This window comes from Schistocerca nitens, chromosome 7, assembly GCF_023898315.1.
Source record: "Schistocerca nitens isolate TAMUIC-IGC-003100 chromosome 7, iqSchNite1.1, whole genome shotgun sequence".
Lineage (NCBI taxonomy): Eukaryota > Metazoa > Arthropoda > Insecta > Orthoptera > Acrididae > Schistocerca > Schistocerca nitens.
Window position 1 is genome coordinate 629329841 of NC_064620.1, and position 22387 is coordinate 629352227.

Consider the following 22387-nt stretch of genomic DNA (forward strand, 5'->3'; position numbering starts at 1 on the left):
ATGACAACAGTGGTCCAATGAAAACTGAAGGTCAAGGTAAGGGACATGAGAAACAATATATTGACCCTACATTTCAACAAGTGGTTAAACTCTAAGATCAGACTGATATCAAAACCCAAGGAATGACCTGATCATATAACTTACCACTTGCAAGGACTTCCAAATAAAGATATTGGTATCAAAGATTTATTAGAAGGGACAAATAAGGAAGGATGGGAGAAGTGCAACGAAGAAAGAATTCTCACCTCTAGTTCGTAATGACAAACCACAAGAGGTGGAGTTAACCAGGGGACAAAAACCTCGTAAGACTAAGAGGGTATTAAAGATAAAATCTGGAATTGGCACTACACCAAAAGCATTTAAGGCATGCCAAGTGGTAAAAGGCTGCTCTCACATTGAAGGTCTACAAGTATGAATCCATTAGATATACCTCATCTATGGCAGCTCAAGAGAACTTTTAGATCACCACGCTGATATCACCTCAAACTTTATTTAACGAAAATCATGACATTCAATTGCTTTCCCATCTCACAACAAAACTATCGCCTTCCCACCTAACCAACAACTCTTACAAGGGAACCTCCCCATCGCACCCCCCTCAGATTTAGTTATAATTTGGCACAGTGGATAGGCCTTGAACAACTGAACACAGATCAATCGAGAAAACAGGAAGAAGTTGTGTGGAACTATGAAAAAATAAGCAAAATATACAAACTGAGTAGTCCATCGGCAACATAAGCAATATAAAGGAGGCTGTAAGCACACGAGCGCCGTGGTCCCGTGGTCAGCGTGAGCAGCTGCAGAGCAAGAGGTCCTTGGTTCAAGTCTTCCCTCAAGCAAAAAGTTTACATTCTTTATTTTTGCAAAGTTATGATCTGTCCGTTCGTTCATTGACGGGCTGTTCACTGTAACAAGTTTAGTGACTGTGTTTTGCGACCGCACCGCAAAACCGTGCGATTAGTAGACGAATGGACATGCCTCTCCAATGGGAACCGAAAACATTTGATCCAGTAAAACACGTCTTATATATTCCATACGACACTGGTGACGGCATGTGCGTCACATGACAGAAATATATTGTCGACCCACCTAACTTGCACACTTGGCGAATGAGTAAAAAGATTCATCTACGTTGCCCGATTTAGGTTTTCTTGTGGATGTGATAATCACTCCCAAAAAAGTGATGAAAACATAAGAGTGTGTCACATAAACTGCAACAAATGAATGCAACAGTTTCACAGTTTCCTCTGTGCTCTCTCAAAACATATGTTTTTAACGTTTTCAAATTTTTCCGTGTGTTGACCGTCAAATCCTGTATATGTCCAAGGAAATCTGAACATGTCCTGGAATTTTGGAGAGCGAAGTTGATTATGTTTGAGTGCCTGAACTCTGATCATTGTCTGAAAATAAAAATTTTCACTCGATGGAAGACTTGAACCAAGGACCTCTCATTCCGCAGCTGCTCACGCTACCCACGGGACCACGGCACTCCTGAACTCGCAGCGTTCTAAAAGTAGCCTATCTCGCTCATGGACTACTCAGTTTGTATATTTTGATTATTTTTTCATAGTTACACACAACTTCTTCCTGTTTTCTCGATTGATCTCTGTTCAGTTTTTCAAGGTCTATCCACTGTGCCAACTTATAACTGAATCTTGTGGGGGTGCGATGGGGAGGTTTCCTTGTTAGTAATACTAGAGTTCTGTCTGTTACCACAAATGCACCAAAATTTAATGCTTATAGGTCTGGCATACTACACAATCTGAAATGGATTGCCATCCTCAGTAGACCACATATATACATTTAGTGGAGATGGCACCCTCCGTTAGACCTACATTGTTCTAGTAAACATTCAATCTAAGCCACTATACACAAAAAATAAACTAAACATAATAAACATATGAACAACACCTATAACTTTAACATAAAAAGAAAAAACATTCTGTGTACACAACATATGACCACTCCAAAGAATATACGGACAGCACAGATTATTCCCTAGACCCAAAATTTTATGATTCCTTGAAAATAAACCATATGATGGAAGTATTTTGACAATCTGTCCTTAACACCACTTTCTGCTGGGGGAGAGTAAATACTGCACTAATCATAAAAGAGGAAAATTAAAACGAAAACAAAAAATGGAGTCAGAAAGAAACAAAAGGTTCATATGCACTACAAACCTCTAGTAGCTACAGCATATAAGCACAGCTAGATAAATTAAAATATATATAAAATAAGAGTAAAATACAACCATTAAGAAACCGTAGCAATCATTCCAAAGCATAACTGACTAATAAATTGTTTGTCTGTATTAAGATTCATTTGAAATTCTGCAGGGTAATGAGTGGAAGGAACACTACACAGCAATTCTATACAAACTGACTGACAAGCAATTTTAGTGTGAACTTCGTAACAGTATTAAAAGTACAACAATTCATTTCATATCACTTGTGAATAAAAATTATATGATCACACCTTTCATTTCACTTCAACATATACCAGGAGAGGGGCAAGTAAGGCAATAACTTTCTGCACAGCTGTGACTTCTGCTGTTTTGGACATTATACTTAATTCTTTTAATCCATAGGCCTATATTGTTATTGAAGGGAAAAAAAAGCAAATAACTTATGCATAAATACGGTTTTCTTAGTAGCATGTAGGCCCCCTACTTTAGTTTGTCCCTTCAGTGATACAGATTACAATAATTTTTTCCCCACCATTATTAGGTTATCGGCATGTGTGTCCATGTGGGGAGGGAGGAGAGGGAGCAACAGAAAAGAGTATACCACCGCAATTCTATGTCGACATTTGTATCACAAATTATTGAATGGGCCAGCTGCAATAAGGGTGAGAAACAAAACTGTTCATAGAAAACGATTGAGTCTCAAATACATACACGTCCTGCAGTTCCATGTCACCACTAAAGTTAAACTTAAAAATTCTCTGTGATACAGTATAGGATACACTGATTGTACCTGCCAATTTGGCACTTAGTACATAAAAACCGTTACAGCGCCACAAATGCATCAAATGGGGGGGGGGGGGGGGAGGGGAAGGTAAGAACAATCAGAAAACCAAAACATAAGGAAGAATATTAGAAATTTTATTATGAGTTTAGTACATATGATTGAAACATTTTGCACAGACTCACATTATTCAATACTCACATGTCAATGTTGCACACAACACCTAAAAAATTATTATAAGTGCAAAAGCACCATAAACGAGTGCACAGGGATAAGCAATTAAGGCTCTCTGATCCTGGTCTCCAAGTATAGTAACGAACAAACGTGATGCTGATAGACTACTGTATATAACTGCCAATGTAGCTATTAAAATACCAACAGTGTTTCCAAATAAACCAATGAATGGTATCGTTAGTACGGGAAGTAAGCAATATCCCAGTACTGAAGCTACAAATGGAAATGGTATATTTGTTTTGGCTGCCATTAGGTTCAATAAGCAGTACATCAAAATGCAACTCGACACTGCTATGCCATAAATGTATCCAAAATGCGCTTTTCCGCCAGTGACGAGAAGCGAAACTGCCATTATAATACAAAATGCTAGTGGCCCAGCCAGGTCAGGATCCTGCAGCAAAAAGGCAGCATCATCCGTAGGTCCATAACGATGAAATGGGTTCAATGCAGCCACTGTTTTTTCTATTATACGAGTAGGGTCAATACCAAGTTCTTCCAGCAAAGGCGGTTCTTCTTCATCTTCGGCGTTGTTCCACGATTTCTGAAATCTCTGCCCAGCATACGATTCTTGATTGTAAAAATTTTGAGATGCTGTGGGGTCGAAGTACATATATTTCGCGGCTGCATCGTTGCGTTCACCGCTGTCATAACTCTCTGGGAATGTTTGGAACTGGAGCTGATCTTGCACTTCGAAATTTACGTCACCCACATTGTAACCGTATTGGTTCTGAAACTGTTCATCATATGAATTCATGGTTGAACGTATTTACACACTTAACACTGCTTGTAATAACGTCTTTAAGCCGCAAGCCTTTCCCACAATCAACATTCACGCCTGAATTCACTGTCTGCGAGCTCCTACGCACCGTTTATATTCTGCAGGGCTCTTGTCAGACACACAGCGCTACCGCGGAGACACGAGAAACTGCTATCGATTCATGACAATTCGGAGCGCTTACAATCGCTTTTTGCTAATCTAATAACAAAAATCGTAAACGGAAAGAAAGTAAATTTTGATACGTCTTTGATATTTGAAATATCAAGTAACAGTATTGTATAGTGACATGCTCAAACTGAATATTTTTAGTACGTTTGGTATCTCACAATTCACACTGGCCATCACGTCACGTCATATCATGTCTCGTCTCGTCACAATGAAATGAAGTAATGAACTGTAACATGGCTGCAAAATTAGAAAAAAGTACTTTGGGTAGAATCAACGCCATCTTTATAGGTGGAGTTGGTAGAATCGGAGTGATTAGAAGGTCGAATTTATGTTGTAAGGCATTTTTAGAGTTATATACGGAAATGCACTGAAAGATGCAGATACAGCAAGTTCTTTGTTTAAATAAGTACTTGTGGCATGCCTATTTATTGTTAAGCGGCTCTCTGATTGTTTGTGAAATAGTCTAACAAGCATCAGTGATCAATATTTATGTGGTTTCACTAGCTAACTCAAACACTAACAAGGCACCTGAACTATTAAAAGCCAAATATACCATGTAAAGAAACCTATCTTGAAGGAAAATGTATTGAGGGAGATACGACTAACTCTCGAAAATTTGTACTGGATTAACCCTCAAACCAAATTTTCGCGGGATGTGATTGCAGCTGGCAACACTGTGTTCCTTCTAGTAATTCTGGGGGGTAGTTTGACGTAACAAATGAAAAAAACTGAAGCTTCCACTTTCCAAAAAATAAAATGCGATTCATCTTATTCAAGCTCCTCATATAATGCGTGAAATTCCCCTTCTGTGCCACGTAATGACTTTTGCGCACCTACGCACTTCCTCTGTGTTGTTTTGCACTTCGATCTCCCTTCTCTAATATACAAGCTATCCCTGCACTTGAATCCAATAAATGTCAATGTTGTACAAATGTTGACTCCAGCATCCACGTATATAAGCTACTGCATTGTGTATGTGCGCTTCGCGCATATAAACGGTAGACTTTCATTTTGCGAAGATCGCAATTCACGCGGAAAGAATAGTTGAGGACACCAATGCAAGATGAGATCAAGTGCCTTGACTTCACTTGACGTGACATGACATGACGTAACGGACAATATGAATACACGGAGTGTGTAAATCGGCCATTTACATATAGGACCTATCTTGACTATCCATCGTAGTGGGTTGGTAGCAACGCAACCGTTTATTATAGCAGTAACAGAAGAAATGGCCTCAGGCTGCAAGGATGATATTCTAAAGTTGTTTTTAATTTCGAGTTTTCACGTTTCATCTTCAGATGTACGATATCAGTGCACACAGTTAATTTTTTTCCTAAAGTTGCATACGTCAGTACATACAGAACATAATAGTCTCCATAATTCTCATAGGGCATATTTTATAGATATCTTCTCTACCGGTCGTACGGTTAACTGTTCTTGCGCCTATTTTTTAATTACGGAATTTGGCCAATTATAGACCACTTACAACCCAAGACAACGGTACATCCCATAGTTGCTTCTTGCCTCATTATTAACATCATCCTCCTAGGTTGTGAATTTCGTTGTTAGACAGGAAACTTTGCAACATTGATCAGTAGCCTTTAACTTTCCCTGTTCTGTTTGGCGTCTTCTGCGATGTTAAGTTTTCTTAGGTATATAGCTACTTTCTTATATCTTCCAGACATCCTGGTTTTTTTTCCGGTAATTTGGAAATGAAATTAAAAATTTTCTTTTTTAGCCTATTGTCATTCATTCTGTAAATATGACCATAATTTTTTTTTAATCTCCTCATTCTTATTGTGTCTGTGATAGTTTCTATGTTTCTGTATAGATGTTCATTTCTACTCTTTGTCCTGTTATCTTTGTTCTTTTGTGGATCTAAAATTTTTCTGAGTATTTTCTTTCTTTTCCAGTTCTTCTTGCTCACCTCTTCGGATCTGTTCGTATCTGTTCAGTGCTTCCAGTTTAATTACTGTTGCATAGTGTTTAATTTTTGCCTGGAATGATACTTAGCTACTGCAATTTTGTGTAATGTTTCTATAATTATCTTTGCATCTGTTTTGACCCTAGAAATTACTGTGATATCATCAGCAAAATCTTCCTCTTCCTTGTCCTACATGGATTCCTATGTTTCTCTCTTGTAGTTCTTTGTCTCACTCTCTCATGACCTTGTCTAAGACAAGATTGAAGATAATCGAACACCTATGTTTATTCTGAAGGATTCCAAAACTTCTCCTAGACATTTAACTTTTGAAGTCATGTCTGTTCAACTAATTGTTTGGGGTTTTTGAAGATATCTGCTTCTCCCAGTGTTAGGAATACTGTCTGATTATCTACAGAATCATATGATTTTTTGAAATCCATGAGAGCAACAACTGTGTTAAGTTTCCATGTTGTTCTGATCCTGAAGATAGTTTTCAATTTAAAAATTTGCTCCGGGCACGATCTGTTTTTTTCTGAACCCTGCTTGGTACTCGCCAATTGTGTATTCTGCTTCATCTTCTATTTTATTCAGTAGAGCTTTGGATGTAATTTTGAAGGTGGCTGGAAACAGAGATATGTCTCAGTAATTGTTGGTATCTGTCCTGTAACTGTTTTTATGTTGTGGATGAATTATGACTTGTTTCCAGCAATCTTTAATAACCTCATAAATGGTTTCAGCTGCCCGCTACCCTCCCAGTTTCCACATCTCAGCTAATGTCCCATCTCCATCTGGCGCTCCATTGTTTTTCAGCTAGCAAATGTATTGTTCGATTTGATGCAGTGTTGGTGGTTGTGAATGTGGGTTTTTTTTCCTTTTGAAGCTGCCTGGAAATTAGTCATGTGTTGGTTCCTCGCAGTTTAGAAGATTTTTCAATTTGAAATATTTTGCTAGTTAACTCACAGTTGTCTTTGTCATTTCTAATCACTTTGCCTGTTGAATTGAAGTGTAGGCTCATTGGCTTGTAATGTGTTATTTCTCCTTTGAAAACTTTGTGTGTGTGTGTGTGTGTGTGTGTGTGTGTGTGTGTGTGTGTGTGGTGGTTGTGGTGGTGGTGGTGGTGGAGGAGAGGGGGTGGGGGGGGGGGGGAAGAAAGAAGGTCTGCAAGGTGATCTCAGGTGGGCTCCAGCTATCATTCTGATTACGCACTTTTGTGCAATGAATACTTTTCCTCTTAATAATTAATTAGCCCAAAATATGATACCATATGAAAGCAGTAACTGAAAATAGGCACAGCAGGCTAATTTACTGATATGTTTATCACCAAATAAGTAGCTGAACCTAATAGTTTCAGAAGATCATTAATGTGTTTCTTCCAGTTCAGTTTCTCATAAATGCACACACCCAGAAATTTTGAATATTCTGCCTTAGCAACAGACTTCCATTCAAAGTCTATATTTATCAATGGTGTTACATCATTTACTGTACAGAGCGGTATATACTGTATTTTCTCAAAATTTAGTGAGAGTCCATTTGCAGAGAACCACTTAATAATTTACTGAAAGACATTATTTACAATTTCTCAGCTAATTCTTTTTGTGGGGTGTGATCACTATACTTGCATCATCAGCAAAAAGCTTTGCATCTTCATGAACACAAGAGGAGCAAGTCATTATTATATATTAACAACAATAAGGGACCCAAGACTGAATCCTATGAGGTACCATTCTGGATACCTCCCTAACTAGAGGATTTCGCTGACTTTTGCACACTAATTGTACTGTTAAATTCAACCTTCTACTTTCTTCCAATTAAATATGAATTAAACCATTTGTGCACTGTTCCACTCATACCACAATACAGTTTATCTACAAGAATTTTGTGATTCACACAGTCAAAAGCCTTTGAGACATCACAAAATATGCCAATGGGTGATGCTTGGTTATTCAGATCACTTAATACTTGATCAATTGGTTGAACGTGGTTTGTCTTGGGACAGAGTTAAGGGAATTTGTACTGACAGAGTAGCAGCCATGTTAGGTAATGCTCTGGCTCACTAAGTATTGCCAAAGAAAAACTCCAACTAATCTTTATGAGCCACAGACAAGCCCTAGAGTCTAAAACTTTATGAAAACTAACACTGCACTTGAAGAGGCTATCAGTGTATTAATAAAATTAAGTCAAGTGCTGTGGCTCTTTATTTCCAAGTCTCAGAGGTAGAATTACTGTATTTCTTTTGAGTCAAGTGGGAGCCGAGCATCATCAATTCACTGATGATAGCTTTACAATTTTCCTAGCATATCTTGCAGACTTTTTTGAAACATTGAATAACCTGAAATTGGAGCCCACAATAACAGATGTGAGTGACATCGTAAGTGCTTTCTTAGAAAAGACACAACTATGGAAGTATTGTCTGAATGCTCCCATTACTACATCTACAACATTACTCCACAATCCACTATACAGCGCATGGCAGGGGTACCCTGTACCACAACTAGTCATTTCCTTTCCTGTTACACTGGCAAACAGAATGAGGGAAAAATGATTGTCTGTATGCCTCCATATGAGCCCTAATTTCTCGTATCTTATCTTCATGGTCCTTACATACAATATAAGTTGGAGGCAACAAGATCATTCTGCAGTCAAGTTCAAATGGCAGTTCTCTAAATTTTCTCAATAGTGTTCCTCGAAAACAACATCACATTCCATTCCAGGATTCCCATTGACATTCCCAATGCATGTCTGTAACACTTGTGTCACTCCACCTCTGAATTGCTTCGATGTCTTCCTTTAATGTGACCTCATACGGATCACAAACACCCGAGCAGTACACAAGAATAGGTCGCACTAGCGTCCCACATGTGGTCTCCTTTACAGATGAACCACACTTTCGTAGAATTTCCCAAAAAAACTGAAGTCAACCATTCACCAACTAACTTTCCATTATTTGCTCAATTCAATGAACTTCTACAAAGGCAACACGATTCTGGGCCAGTTTCCTTCCTATTTATCCAGAAATGTCAAAGGAAGCCTTAAAAGTCCTTGTACAGCTCTTGTTTACATACCTATGTGAGGCCAGATTCTTGATAGTAGCCATCATGAAAACAAAACACCACAGTCATCTGAATGCAGAGAGTGAGCTGAGATGCGTTTTAACTAATTCACAACTGAACATTCAAGAGCTGCTTAAAGGAAAACAATTTCAACCCTGTTATTGATGTTCTGAATTTTTTTGAGAGTTTGATTGCATAAAAAAATGGTATATGTGAAAAGTGTTGTTCAAGTGAAAACAATACCATTAGTTATGTAAGAAAGACAGAATGAGATTTAATTTTTGCTACCAATTTCTTTGAAATATTATAGTTTTGCATTGCTCTATATTTGGTAACCCTCTTTTGTTTCATTAAGTGTAGATTGCAGATTACTGTCTAATAAACTTTTTTAAAAAAAGCAAACAAATTAATAAATAAACATATGTAGGAGGCATGAGAGATTTTGGGGTTGCAAAGGGGAGGCACCACCAGGTGTGTGTGTGTGTGTGTGTGTGTGTAAAAAAAAAAAAAAAAAAACAGTGCAGAGGATTTCTGAGAGAAAGAAAATTTTGTGCTGTGCTCAGAAAATGTGGTTTTGTTTCCTTTCTTGCAGATTTAACTATGATAGCAGGGCACTTAAACTATTAGACCAATTGTTTCTCTCATGTATAGGGAGCCCATAAAAGAATGTCTCAGTTTCAACAAATCATACATTAAATTAAAGATAAACTATACTAGTTTTGCTTACAAATGTTCAATATGTGCACCTTCAGTTATATGCCCCGCATCAACCTAAACTCCAATTCTTCCCACACCACACTTTGGTTAACAAGTCCAGAGTAACGAAAGCAATAACCTCTTCAGTTCTGCACCTCATCTCTAGCAAATCACTAGGTTGCGCCAAAACATCAAGATGATATTTTATAAAGGCCCAAAGGAAAAAAAATTGCATGACGTGATGTCAGCTGAACATGAAAGCCAGCAGAAAAGAGCTCTGTTATACTGACCCTTTACAACCAATCCAACTGACAGGAACCTCAATATTAAACCACTTTCATACAAAGAGATGTCAATGGGGAGGGGTTCCATCTTGTTGACAAAGTTTCCAAGTTCACCTTCTAATTGGGTCAAGAGCCATTCTTGCAACATATCCAGATAAGCCACCCCCATAATGGTAACTGCAGTGAAAAAAATATGATCTGACACAGCACAGTAAATATTTAATTTTGGGGAATCTTTTTGATATTGTATAGGTTCATGAAGATGTACTGACCCCCAGATACAAACATTATGAGTATTTACATTCCTGCTTAGATGAAAGGTTGCCTCACCACTAAACACCGCATAATCAAGAAAGTCACATTTCTGCTGCAACACTTCACTTGGAAAGTTATATTGTACACTACAGTCATCTGGTTTTAAGGCATGTACCAACTATAACAGGTACGGATGTATGTGTAAATGTTTTGTTAAACCTTCCACATTGTCATCTTTGGCAACTGAAGTTTAAGATGCTTTCCGAACAGATTTCTTAGGGCTATTTAGGAAAGATGTTGCTTAAGTGTCCACATCCTCTTCAGACATTTTTATTTTTGGTCATCCCATGCCTTTGTCTTTACACATGCTTCCTGTCATTTCGAATTGACTATACCATTGAGAGATGTTTTTGCCACATGGGGATCACAAACTTTAAACAAAACATTTCTTGAACTGAAGTTACAGATCTGCTCTTAGGAAACTGCAGAACACAAAATGCTTTACACTCAGAAATCACCACTGTACGTGTGTGGTACTGTAAGCAGGAAAACAACAAGGCAGTATTCGCGCATGTGCTTATCTGAAACTGTGTGTAAGCAGGAAAACAACAAGGCAGTATTCGCGCATGTGCTTATCTGAAACTGTGTGATATACAATTGTAAACAAAAATTGTATCCACACAAGTATACTTTTTGTTTGTTTCATCACAGTCGGTTTTAACTTGATAGCAGGCATTTAAACAATTAGGCAATTTTTTTGCAGTGTCAGTTGTGTGTTATGTTTAGCAACCCAGTAATTCAGAAAACTAGTTCATGCCCTTATAACACAGTACCCAAAAAATGATACAAAAATTTAAAAAATCTTAAAAACAATCAAAAATGAAAACAAAGGAGTTTTCTTCACTTATATTATGCAATATAATTTTGAGTTACATAATTTAAAAATAGGTGAATTCACAATTAGGATTTGAAATTTACATCCTCATATAATTCCCAGGAATACTCCAGATTATGATATATATCCACTTCCTACACATATTTAGCAATTATAAAGCATTGTAGCAATTACAAAGAATTGCCAGTTCACTAGTTGAGATATAATGAAAACTATTTTATGTCCTGTAGATCATATGATAAAGTAGAAGTTGTTCAAGTCACTATAATTATCTAGTCTGACCCATGGTGTCATCATTTATACACAAAAGTATTTTCTACCTTATGAGTTACACTTTAACATATAATGTTTGCATCCACCATTTTGTTTACAATGAACACTTTAATGCATTATGTAGGTGATCAGTCACAAAGAGTTAATTGTTAACAGTGCATACTAATTTTTTAAGGAAAAATTTCTTTTATATTTTTCTCAATATATAGGCACTATAAAAAAACATGGTAATTTTTATAGTTTAAAATAAAGTGTTGCATTAAAGGGTTAAGAAATCTTTACAGTGGGATTACTCTAAATACATAAGCCATTCACGTAATTGAAACCAGTATGAAAAGAGTAGGAAGGGCCATAGTACAATAAAGTACTAATCTGGGCCACTTAATTATAGTCCCACAGGTATGTGATAGTGAGAATGTCACAGGTAGACACAGATCAGTGAATATTGTACACCAGACTTGTGTAAGATCTATTGAAAACTTGAACCGTGCTAATATTTATTCACATTCTTACAGTGCATATCTGCAGTTCACTTGATAGCCTGCTGTGATTTGGGAGATTAATGTTTAACATAGCTTACATATGCACTAAGGGTTTTTTTTTTATAATTTCAATTGTAATTAATAGAACTCCAACATTTACATTCTACTCACTAATAATATCACCCCCATATGATTCACAGTACACAGTGAACATTATGTTCTATCAACTGCTGGCCAATAGACATTTAGTACATGGAGTGTATGTACTGTTCAGACATTTATGCTTCACCTAACTATTCTGGGATGCATAAATTGTCAGTAGGATACCAGATGACTCTCCTCCTCCTCCTCCTCTTGGATAGTATCTGTACCACATAATTCAGTTGGTCACCAAACAGGTGTAGTAAGAGTAGGTATAATACTATGGGTATTTGCATCCATTTGTTTCCAAATTCCAGTCTTTCCATTTTAACACAATAGTTACTGTTTTCGAGTTATTAACTCAATTCCTGTGCTTGCAGAAAAATAGTGTTGTTACAAATATACTGAGAAAAGCACCATGATAATGCCTTAGTGGAGTAATGTAATGTCACCTTCCTGACCCACGATCATCTAAGTGAACACCCACCTATGACAGACTGGATTGAGCATCTGGTGTGGGACGACTGTACTGGTTTCTCACAATTTCTTACAATCTTAGAATCTGAGAATATGATTATGTGGCCAATTGTAACAGTCCTCTCTAGTTCTGTCATATTAGTTTCAACTGTGTGAATGTTTTTGTGTGTTTAGAGATATTAGCCCAGTCAATTAAGGCCACAAAGGTAAATAGAAGAAGTCACGCAGCCACAATTTTTTATACAATGGTCAGAGGGAGTGTCATAAAAACATAGTGTTGTTTCATTTTGTGCTGGGAAACATTTTTGCTAGAAGCAGTGGTTTTTTAGCTATTCAAGAAAAAAATAAAAAATCAACCTTTAAATGAGAATGTTTCCACCCACACACCTGCACCTCACTGGTCAAGATTTTTACTATGTTTTTAGGTCCTATTTATTTTAGCTCTAGGACTAATAGCTTCCGTGTAGCAGGGAATGGAAAAAAATTGCAGATTATTAAGGGTATGAAATTAATGTTGTCGTTGGGTTGTGGTCATGCACTTACCTCCTTTATACATCCGCAAACTGAAAAGGGAGCAGGTGATTCCTCATGCTCTCTACCCCACTATGTAATATGAAACTACCACAGGGTGATTCACACAGTTATACTGACCCTTTGCTGTGCACCTTATGAATCACTGGCAGAGCAGTGTGCAGACATGCCCAGGGTGGTTATTTTCCACAGAATGAATTAACGTTACATAGAATATAGATAGGAGTTACTAATAATATTAACACAAGAAATACATAAGGACAGAATCCAAGTAAATCTTTGAACATTGTTCCTCACTGCTGGAGGGGAACTTTATTCTCAGTCATCCAGTAATGCGGTGTATAAAGACAAGGATAGACTGCTACTAACACAAAAGATAACACACTGTGTTGCAGACAGGCACACCGAAAAGGCTGTTACACATTTACCCATTCCATCAAAGCCTTCTTCAAAAAAGGAAACACAAAAGCCTTCTTCAAAAAAGGAAACACACACATGCATTTATCCACACAAGTAAGCACACCTCACAAATGTATTATCATCATCTCCTGCAGCTAGGAATGAAATGCAAGTGTCACACTGAAAAGAATCAGCAATCTGGAGGGAGTGGGGTAAGGGGAAGGGATAGCAGGCAATGGGTGCAGGGAGAGAAAAGCGTTGTCTTGCAGACACAGGAAGGAGGCATGATGAGATGCCCACCATGAGAGGAAAGGGAAAGGGGAAAGAAGGGGTGGGTGTGCTGTCAGAAGGGGCTCACAAGGAGGGTGAGGGTATGTGAATAGGGAGGATGCAAATGGGCAGAGGGGGCTGAAACTATTGGGGGCAGGGTGTGGTGAAAGTAGGTTACCATGGGTTAAGGCCAGGATAATTTCAGAAGCAGAGAATGTGTTGTATCCTTACTCCCTTCTGCACAGTTCAGGACAGCTGATGGAGGGGAGGATCCAGACAACCCACATTGTGAAGCAGCCACTGAAACCATGCATGTTACATTCAACTCTATATTTATGCCACATGGTGGTCTACTTAGATTTTGGTCACAGTTTCACAGTAGCCATTCATCTTGGTGGACAGGTAGTTGGTAGTCACACCCACATAAAAAGCTGTACAATGATTACAGCAGAGCTGGTATACAACATGGCTGTTTTCATACACGGCCCAGCCTTTGACGAGACAGGATAAGCCTGTGATAGGGCTGGAATAGAAATTGCTGAGTGGGTGGATTGGACAGGTTGTGCACCTGGGTTTTCCATAGGGCTACGGTCCCTGCAGCAAGGACTTGGGACCGGTAGTGGCATAGGGATGGACTAGGATGTTGTGGAGGTTGATTGGGTGATGGAACACCACTTTAAAAGAGGTAGGATCAATCTCGGGTAGGATGTCAATCATTTCAGGTCATGATGACAGGTAACCACAGCCCCAAGAAGGATGTGGTTCAGATTTTACAGTCCAGAGTGGTATTGGTTGACAGCTTTTGTAGCTGATTCTTCGGGTGGTGGAAGGATGGGTGATTCCACAAATAGATCTTCCATGCTATTTCCCCAGAGACCCCCAATCCTCCCACCAACCCAAAGAACCAGCTACAAAGGAATGCCTCCTTCATCACCCAACACCATCTGGACTGGAACAACTGAACCACATCCTTCATTAGGACTGTGATTATTATCATGCCCTAAAATTAGAGGCATACTACCCAAGATCCTTCCCACTCCTCGTAAAATGGTGATCTGTCACCCACCCAACCTCTACAACATCCTAGTCCATCCCTATGCTGCTCCCAATCCCACAGGGGAAGACCCAGGTGCAAGACCTGCCCAATCCACCCATGCAGCACTTTCTATCCCAGTCCTGTCACAGGCTTATCCTAAACTATCAGAGGCTGGGCCACCTGTGAAACCAGCTGTGTCATAGACCAGCTCTGCTGCAATTGTTGCACATCTTTTGGTACGACTACCAACCACCTGTCCACCAAACCTGTGGCCAAAAGCAAAGAATACCACACTTGGCACAACATACAGCTGAACAAAATATGCTCAATTTCAATGGCTGCTTTACAACACAGACCATCTGGATTCTCCCCTGCATCACCAGTTTTTCTGAACTGTGCATATTGGAGTTATACTTACACCACATTCTCTGCTCCATAAATAATCCCAGACTTAACCTACAGTAACCTACGTTAAAAGTTTGAACAGGCCAGGAACATTCCAGACATCATTAGACGAATTAGATAGATACTATGTAGACATTACAGCTATTCAAGAAACTCGGTGGCAGGGGGAGGGTAGCATAAAGAGGGGTAACTATACATTTTTCTATGAAGGTGCGGAAGCTCACAGTTTCGGAACAGGTTTCGCAGTACAGAGAAAATTGCTTCACGCAATCAGAGATATAAGGTTCATCCGTGACCGACTATCAGTTATAGTGTTGTCCGGCAGGTGGAATAGACTAGTAGTAATTAATGTGCACACACCAACTGAGGACACTGAAGAGGTTGTTAAAGACGGGTTTTATGAAGAATTAGATCAACTGTGGGATGAGTTCTCCGCGTATGATACAAAATTAACCATAGGTGATTTTAATGCGAAGATAGGAAAGGAGAAAGCATTCCGACCTACAATTGGGAAAGAAAGTTTGCATAACATTTCGAATAATAATGGCACAAGGGTGGTTAATTTTGCTGTTTCAAAAGACATGATTGGTGAGAGCACATATTTCAAAAGGAAGGACATTCATAAAGCAACTTGGGTCTCTCCGAATGGACACACCTGAAACCAAATTGATCATGTTCTTGTAGATCGGAGATGGCACACTAGTATAGAAAATGTCAGGACTTTCAGGGGAGCAGACTGCAATTCTGATCATTTTCTTGTAGTTGCCGAAGTTGACCAGCAGCTATCTACAGCAACATCAAGGTGTCACAATGCAGAACTTGTTAGGTTCGACACTGACAAGCTAAATGATGAAAACTTTAGAAGAAGGTACATGATACAAATTTCAAATAGGTTTGATGCTCTCAGGACACACGAAGATCAAGACGAGGATGTAAATAAACAGTGGATCACTGTGAGGAATAATATCAAAGAGGCAGCGAAGGTCACAATAGGTACAATTAAGAACAACAGGAGGAAATCGTGGTTTGATGAGGAATGCAAGAAATTGGTAGAGGAAAGGAGAAAAGTGCGATTAGATTGGGATAGAATGGGAGACGGAAAACAAGAGGAGTTCTTGAACTTGAGAAGGCAAGTTGGTCGTAGGCTATGGGCAAAGAAGAGGGATTATTTGAACAATCAAATCACAAAAATGGAAACAAACTGTAAAACAAAAAAACATTAGGGAACTCTACCTAGACATAAATGGGTATAGGAAGGGTTTCAAGGCTAGGAGAAATGCACTTCAAGGGGATGCTGGGGGAATACTGACAGACCCCAGTGCTATATCAAGTAAATGAAGGGTGTATTTTGAGCATCTATTAAATGTACACTAGGAAGCAGGAAATGAGCAGGCGTACGAAATACATACAGCAGAACCCCACATACCTGAGCCAACGTTAAAGGAAGTAAGAGATGCAATCAACAAATTGAAAAACCATAAAGTACCAAGATCAGATTGCATAACTGCAGAATTAGTTAAAAATGGGGCACACAAATTGGTGGAAGTAGTTCACAAAGTGATAACTAAAGTATGGAACTCAGAGATGATACCGGAAGAGTGGCAGGAGTCGATTCTGATCCCAATTTTTAAGAGAGGTGACGAAATGAATTGTAGTAATTATAGAGGGATATCGCTATTACCAGTATGTTCCAAAATTTTCTCGAATATTCTGCTACGCAGGCTTACACCATATGCAGATGAAATTGTGGGCGATTACCAAGCCGTCTTTCAGAGGAACAGATCAACTATTGACCAAATATTCACCCTGCGTCAAATTTTGGAAAAGAAACGCGAATACAATAAACCAGTTCATAATCTTTTCATAGATTTTACAAAAGCATATGATTCAGTATTGCAGTCAAATCTGTACAGAATTCTTTTGGAACTTGGAATACCAAAGAAGTATGTTAGACTTATAGAAGCGAGTTTGAAAAACACAAAAGGTAGAGTACGCGTGGGGAAATTGGAGTCAGAAGAATTTGTAATAAAGAACGGACTTAAGCAGGGAGATGCCCTGTCTCTGCTACTTTTTAAATTAGTCCTAGAATATATTGTACGAATGGCAGCAGATAATTCAGAGGGTGTGGAGTTAAATGGAAATATTAAGATATTAGGGTATGCAGATGATCTAAACATCATTAGCGATAGGAAAGAATCTGTAACAGTAAATGCGAATGTGTTAATCGAGGCTAGTGAGATGCAGGTCTAAGGATAAGTGAACAGCAGTAGATCAGGAAATTTTACGAGTTGGAGACATGCAGTTTGAAAAAGTGAACACATGTAAGTATCTAGGCGTGGACATCACTTCGAGAAATGGGATTGAATCCGAACTGAAGAAGAGCTTACGAGCGGGAATGTGTGCTACTTCTCACTGAGTAGATTACTTTCATCACGGATATTGTCTAGGAATTTAAAGATTAGAATATACAAAACTATTATTCTACCAGTTATGCTGCATGGGTGTGAGACTTGGTCTCTCACTGTGCAAAATTAAAAGCCGTATCGAGTATTTGAAAACAAAATTTTGAGGAAAATTTTTGGAGCAAAAAGGGATGACATTGGCGGAGAGTGGCGAAAACTGTATAACGAAGAGGTTCACTAACTCTATTCAAGACCTGACATAATCAGTATTATTAAATCGTGTAGGCTGCAATGGGCGGGTCACGTAGCTCAAATGGACGACGGCAGGGCAGCGCGCAGAGTACTGGTAGGGCACCTAGAAGGAAAACGTCCTGTGGGGAGACCGAGGCGTAGATGGGAGGACAGTGTGAAGGCTGATTTGAGGAGCCTAAGTATTGAAGGTGAATGGAAGGAAATAGCCCAAGACAGGGACAGATGGCGAAAATACGTTGCTGCGGTAATGGACTCTCGAGTCCGGTATGACCAGTGAGTAAGTAAGTAACCTACTTTCTCCACACCGTCCAAGTAACGTACTTTCCCCACACCGTCCACCCGACAGTGCCCTATCACCCCCTCTCCCTATTCGTGTCCCCTCAACCTCTTTGTGTGCCACTCTGTCAGCACACCCACCCCATCTTTCCCCTTCCCTATTCTGCTCCCCATTTTCTCTCCCCGTACCCACTACTCTCCCCACCTCGCTGCCCCACAGCCTCCCAATGTTGCACCTAGTGGCAGTTTTGTCATGACCCTGCACACTCCACTGGACAGCACTCTTCTCTCCCTCCATTCACACCCTTCTATCTGTTCCCCACCCCCTCCATATTGCTTTCTGGTGCAAGCTGGCGGAGGTGGCGGTCGTGTGTGTGTGTGTGTGTGTGTGTGTGTGTGTGTGTGTGTGTCTAGCAAGGTATACTGTGGATGAGTGGTAAGTGTGTCTACTCAGTGCAGCCCACCTACAAGTGCCAGGAATTCCTGAATGCAACAGATTTATGCAATTAATGGTGAGAGAAGTGCAGTAACTTTCAGATCATTAATTAATTCACCACCAAGTGACTAGAACATGGTTACATGGCTTTACAATATGATGTCAATGATAAACAGCTGCCAGGCATCACGTTTACCAATCCATTTCCTACCGACATTACGTAGAGCACGGATAACGTCACACAAATTAAACACTTCTTAACCATTGTGTACAAAAATGTATTCTACATTAAAGCTCACATCACAACTGCAACTACGTACTCATACAATAAAGTGAAAATAACTCCACTATATAAACACAAGCTCAGCGAAGTAATTTTGTCTACTTGCATAAGAGAAATCGACAGTAAATGCTGGGGAATGCAAGCAGTATTCCTACAAAGACACAACAGTTGCTGTACAGGATGATTAAGAATCAATTTGTCTTTAGCACTGTACAACAGTGTGCAGAGATTCACATGGATTTTGTCCACATGCATTTGTTGTGTTAATACTGTTAGTGATTCATATCTGTATTCCATGTAATGTTAATGCAGATTGTAAAAAAATATACACCCTCGAGCATATCCGTGCACTGTCTCACCGGTGATCCTTAAAACACACTGCAGAAGGTCAGAATAACTTTGTGAAACACCCTGTAGTTTTTCTTCTGGTTACACTGTGGGGCAGATAGAGTAGGGAATCGCCTGCTCACTCTTCAGCTTGCAGACCTATGAAGCACGGAAGGGCATGACCACAGTCCAGCAACCTACCTTCCATCACACCTCTAATCTTCAGCTGCCATCTTTCCATTGTTTTACACCCCTGTGGTGTAAAAGAGTGGAAAGATGGCAGCTGAAGTTTAGAAGTGAGACGGAAGATAGGTTGCCGGAAAGTATTAAGGGATAAGTACTGTCTTACTGCATTTAGATGCAACACAAACTTTAATATTTGTTCTTAACCCATGTAATTTAATAACAAACATTAATTTTATACCATTCACACACTACTTTCAAACTATTACTCCTAGAGGAAAAATGAGTATGATTTTTGTGTAGAACATTTTGTGCTTGGAAACATTATCTCTGTAAGCCCCAGTTTCCAAGTTATTCTATATAAACATGAAAAATCAACCTTTAAACTACCCACACAGGTGGGAATTTTTAGTATGTTGTTCATAACATGACCTCCTACCATTGTACAGAAATTTGCAACTATATGATTTTTTCCTTTAACTTTTTTCTGAGTTGGACATATTCCCACTGTAAAGGTTCCTTAATATGAAACAAAAAGTTGGATGCTAACATCACCTGATCCACATCTACATTTATACTCTGCATAGGTTTCTTCCTGTTCCATTCAGGTACAGAGCATGGGAAGAATGGTTATTTGAATGCCTCTGTGTGCGATATAACTTTTCTGATCTTATCCTCATGGTCCCTGTGCGAATGATAGTAGGGGATTGTACTGTAATCCTAGAATCATCATTTATAGCCAGTTCTTGAAACTTTGTTAATAGATTTTCTAGGGATAGTTTAGATTTATCTTCGAGGATCTTCCAGTTCAGTTCCTTCAGTATACCTGTAACACTCTTCCACAGATTAAACAAACCTGTGACTATCCACAATCCCCCTTCTCTGTATATGTTCAATATTCCCTGCTAGTCCTATTTTGTACGGGTCCCACACACTTGAGTAATATTCTAGAACCAGTCACACGAGTGATTTGTACGCAATCTCCTTTGAAGGCTGATTCCAATTCCCCAGTATTCTACCAATAAACCAAATTCTATCACATGCTTTACCCGCAGCAGAGCCTATGTGATCTTTAGGGCCTGGATTTCAATGACAAGTCATATTTTTTTTCTGAACTATAGGGTGAATTTTAGAACAATTTATACACAAATCTAGGCATTTTATTGTCGAAAAATGTATTTTGATTGTGCGTATAAAGTCATATTTCAACAAATTTTAGTAATAGGTCATATTGCGGCTAACTTTTAATATCATAGGTCATATTTCCGTCAACTTTTGCCTAAAATGCATATACCATTTTTCTCGTATCTTACGGGACACACGAATAAGAAAATGAATATATTGCTCACGAGACAATATTTAACGTGCTATTATGAAAGATAAACAGATAAATTAGAACACAGCTTTATTTCTCAGGACTGTAGCAGAAAATCGGTGTACCACAACAGTCGTTTTGCGAACATAAAACACTGTTGCGCAGAGTCGATAATACGCTCTCAGAGCCAACAAAGGTGACTTCTGCTGTAATAATCATCGGAGTCACACAGGTGTTCCCAGTAACCAGTTTGAATACAGCCTTTGCCTTGTTCAATGTGCCTAAAGCAAAGTGCTCCGACAGTGTGAAGTTGCGAGGATATGTTCGAGAATTTGGAGAGAAGTTCTTTAGTACTGATGGGAAAACATTATTTTGTAAACTGTAAAGTTAAAGTTAGTGCAGAAAAGCACTTTAATGTGCAACAACACTGTAATACCACTAAACACAGCAGCTATGTGAAACGAAGTGCTGAAAATAACAGCAGGCAAACGCTGTTATTTGAACAGACAGGTCAATCATCAACCATGCAATCATTCTGCAAGGATTTATGTGAGATGATGGTGTCCTGCAACATCCCATTGGAAAAGCTGAAGAATCCACGCTTCAGACGGTTCTTGGAGAAGTACACAACCCATCCAGTTCCAGATGAATCCACACTGAGAAAGAACTATTTATCTGTATGCTACAATGATGCGCTCAACAAAATACAAATTTCTATTGCTGAGCAAAAGATCTGGCTGTCGATAGATGAAACTACGGATATTAGTGGGCGATATATTGCAAATGATGTTGTTGGCGTTCTAAAAGTTGATGGCCCTGGAGATATGTTCCTACTAACGTATGAAGCTCTCAATAGAGTAAACAATTCGACGATTGCTATTTTGTTTGACAACTCTCTGAAGCTACTCTGGCCAGCTGGTGTGAAAAGAGACAACATTTTGCTGCTTGTAACAGATGGTGCTTCATATATGGCTAAAGCAGCCAAAGGGCTTCAGATTCTCTACCCCAGTATGGTGTACGCCACTTGCCTTGCACATTCGTTGCACAGAGTTGCCGAAGAGGTGCGATCAAATGACCCTGACATGGAAAAATTAATTTCCTGTGGCAAGAAAATCTATGTGAAGGCTCCGATACGGGTGCAGAAATTCAAGGAACAAGCACCTTCAACGTCCCTCCCACCTAAACCTGTTCTTACACGATGGGGTTCTTGGCTTAATGCTGCTCGGTATTACTGCACCAACTACACTCAAATCAAGACAATCTTCTGTGAGTTTGATAGCGATGAATCAAGTGCTATCAAAATTGTGAAAGAAGTTTTTACAGATACATTGTCTCGAAACTTGGCATACATCAACACCAATTTTTCAGTGATATCAAAAGCCATCAAACGACTGGAAGCTGTTGGAACTCAGCTATGTGAGGCCCTGAGTATTGTGCAACATTTGCAGAGTGAGTTGTGTTGAGCTCATGGTCATGTGGCTGACAAAGTGAAAACCAAATTGCAAAGTGTTCTCCAATGGAATCCTGGATATTCTACACTGTGCAAAATTAGTGACAGTCTTCCAAGGAATTCCGCAATATTTGAAGATACTGAAACAAAGCTGAACTCCAGTGACCTGGCTGCCTTCAAATACGCTCCAGTG

General features: G+C 39.1%; 2 protein-coding genes across 2 annotated transcripts in view; both read right to left on the reverse strand.

The window, feature by feature from the left end:
* The window catches only part of LOC126195310 (CCR4-NOT transcription complex subunit 6-like), a 144946-nt gene that overhangs the window by 57286 nt on the left and 65273 nt on the right, over positions 1-22387 (reverse strand). The gene's annotated exons all lie outside the window — the stretch shown is intronic.
* Positions 3086-4137, reverse strand: LOC126195309 (protein YIPF5 homolog). The gene has a single exon (XM_049933870.1). It carries the CDS (start codon positions 3955-3957, stop codon positions 3193-3195), a length of 765 nt encoding a protein of 254 aa, XP_049789827.1. The 5' UTR covers positions 3958-4137; the 3' UTR covers positions 3086-3192.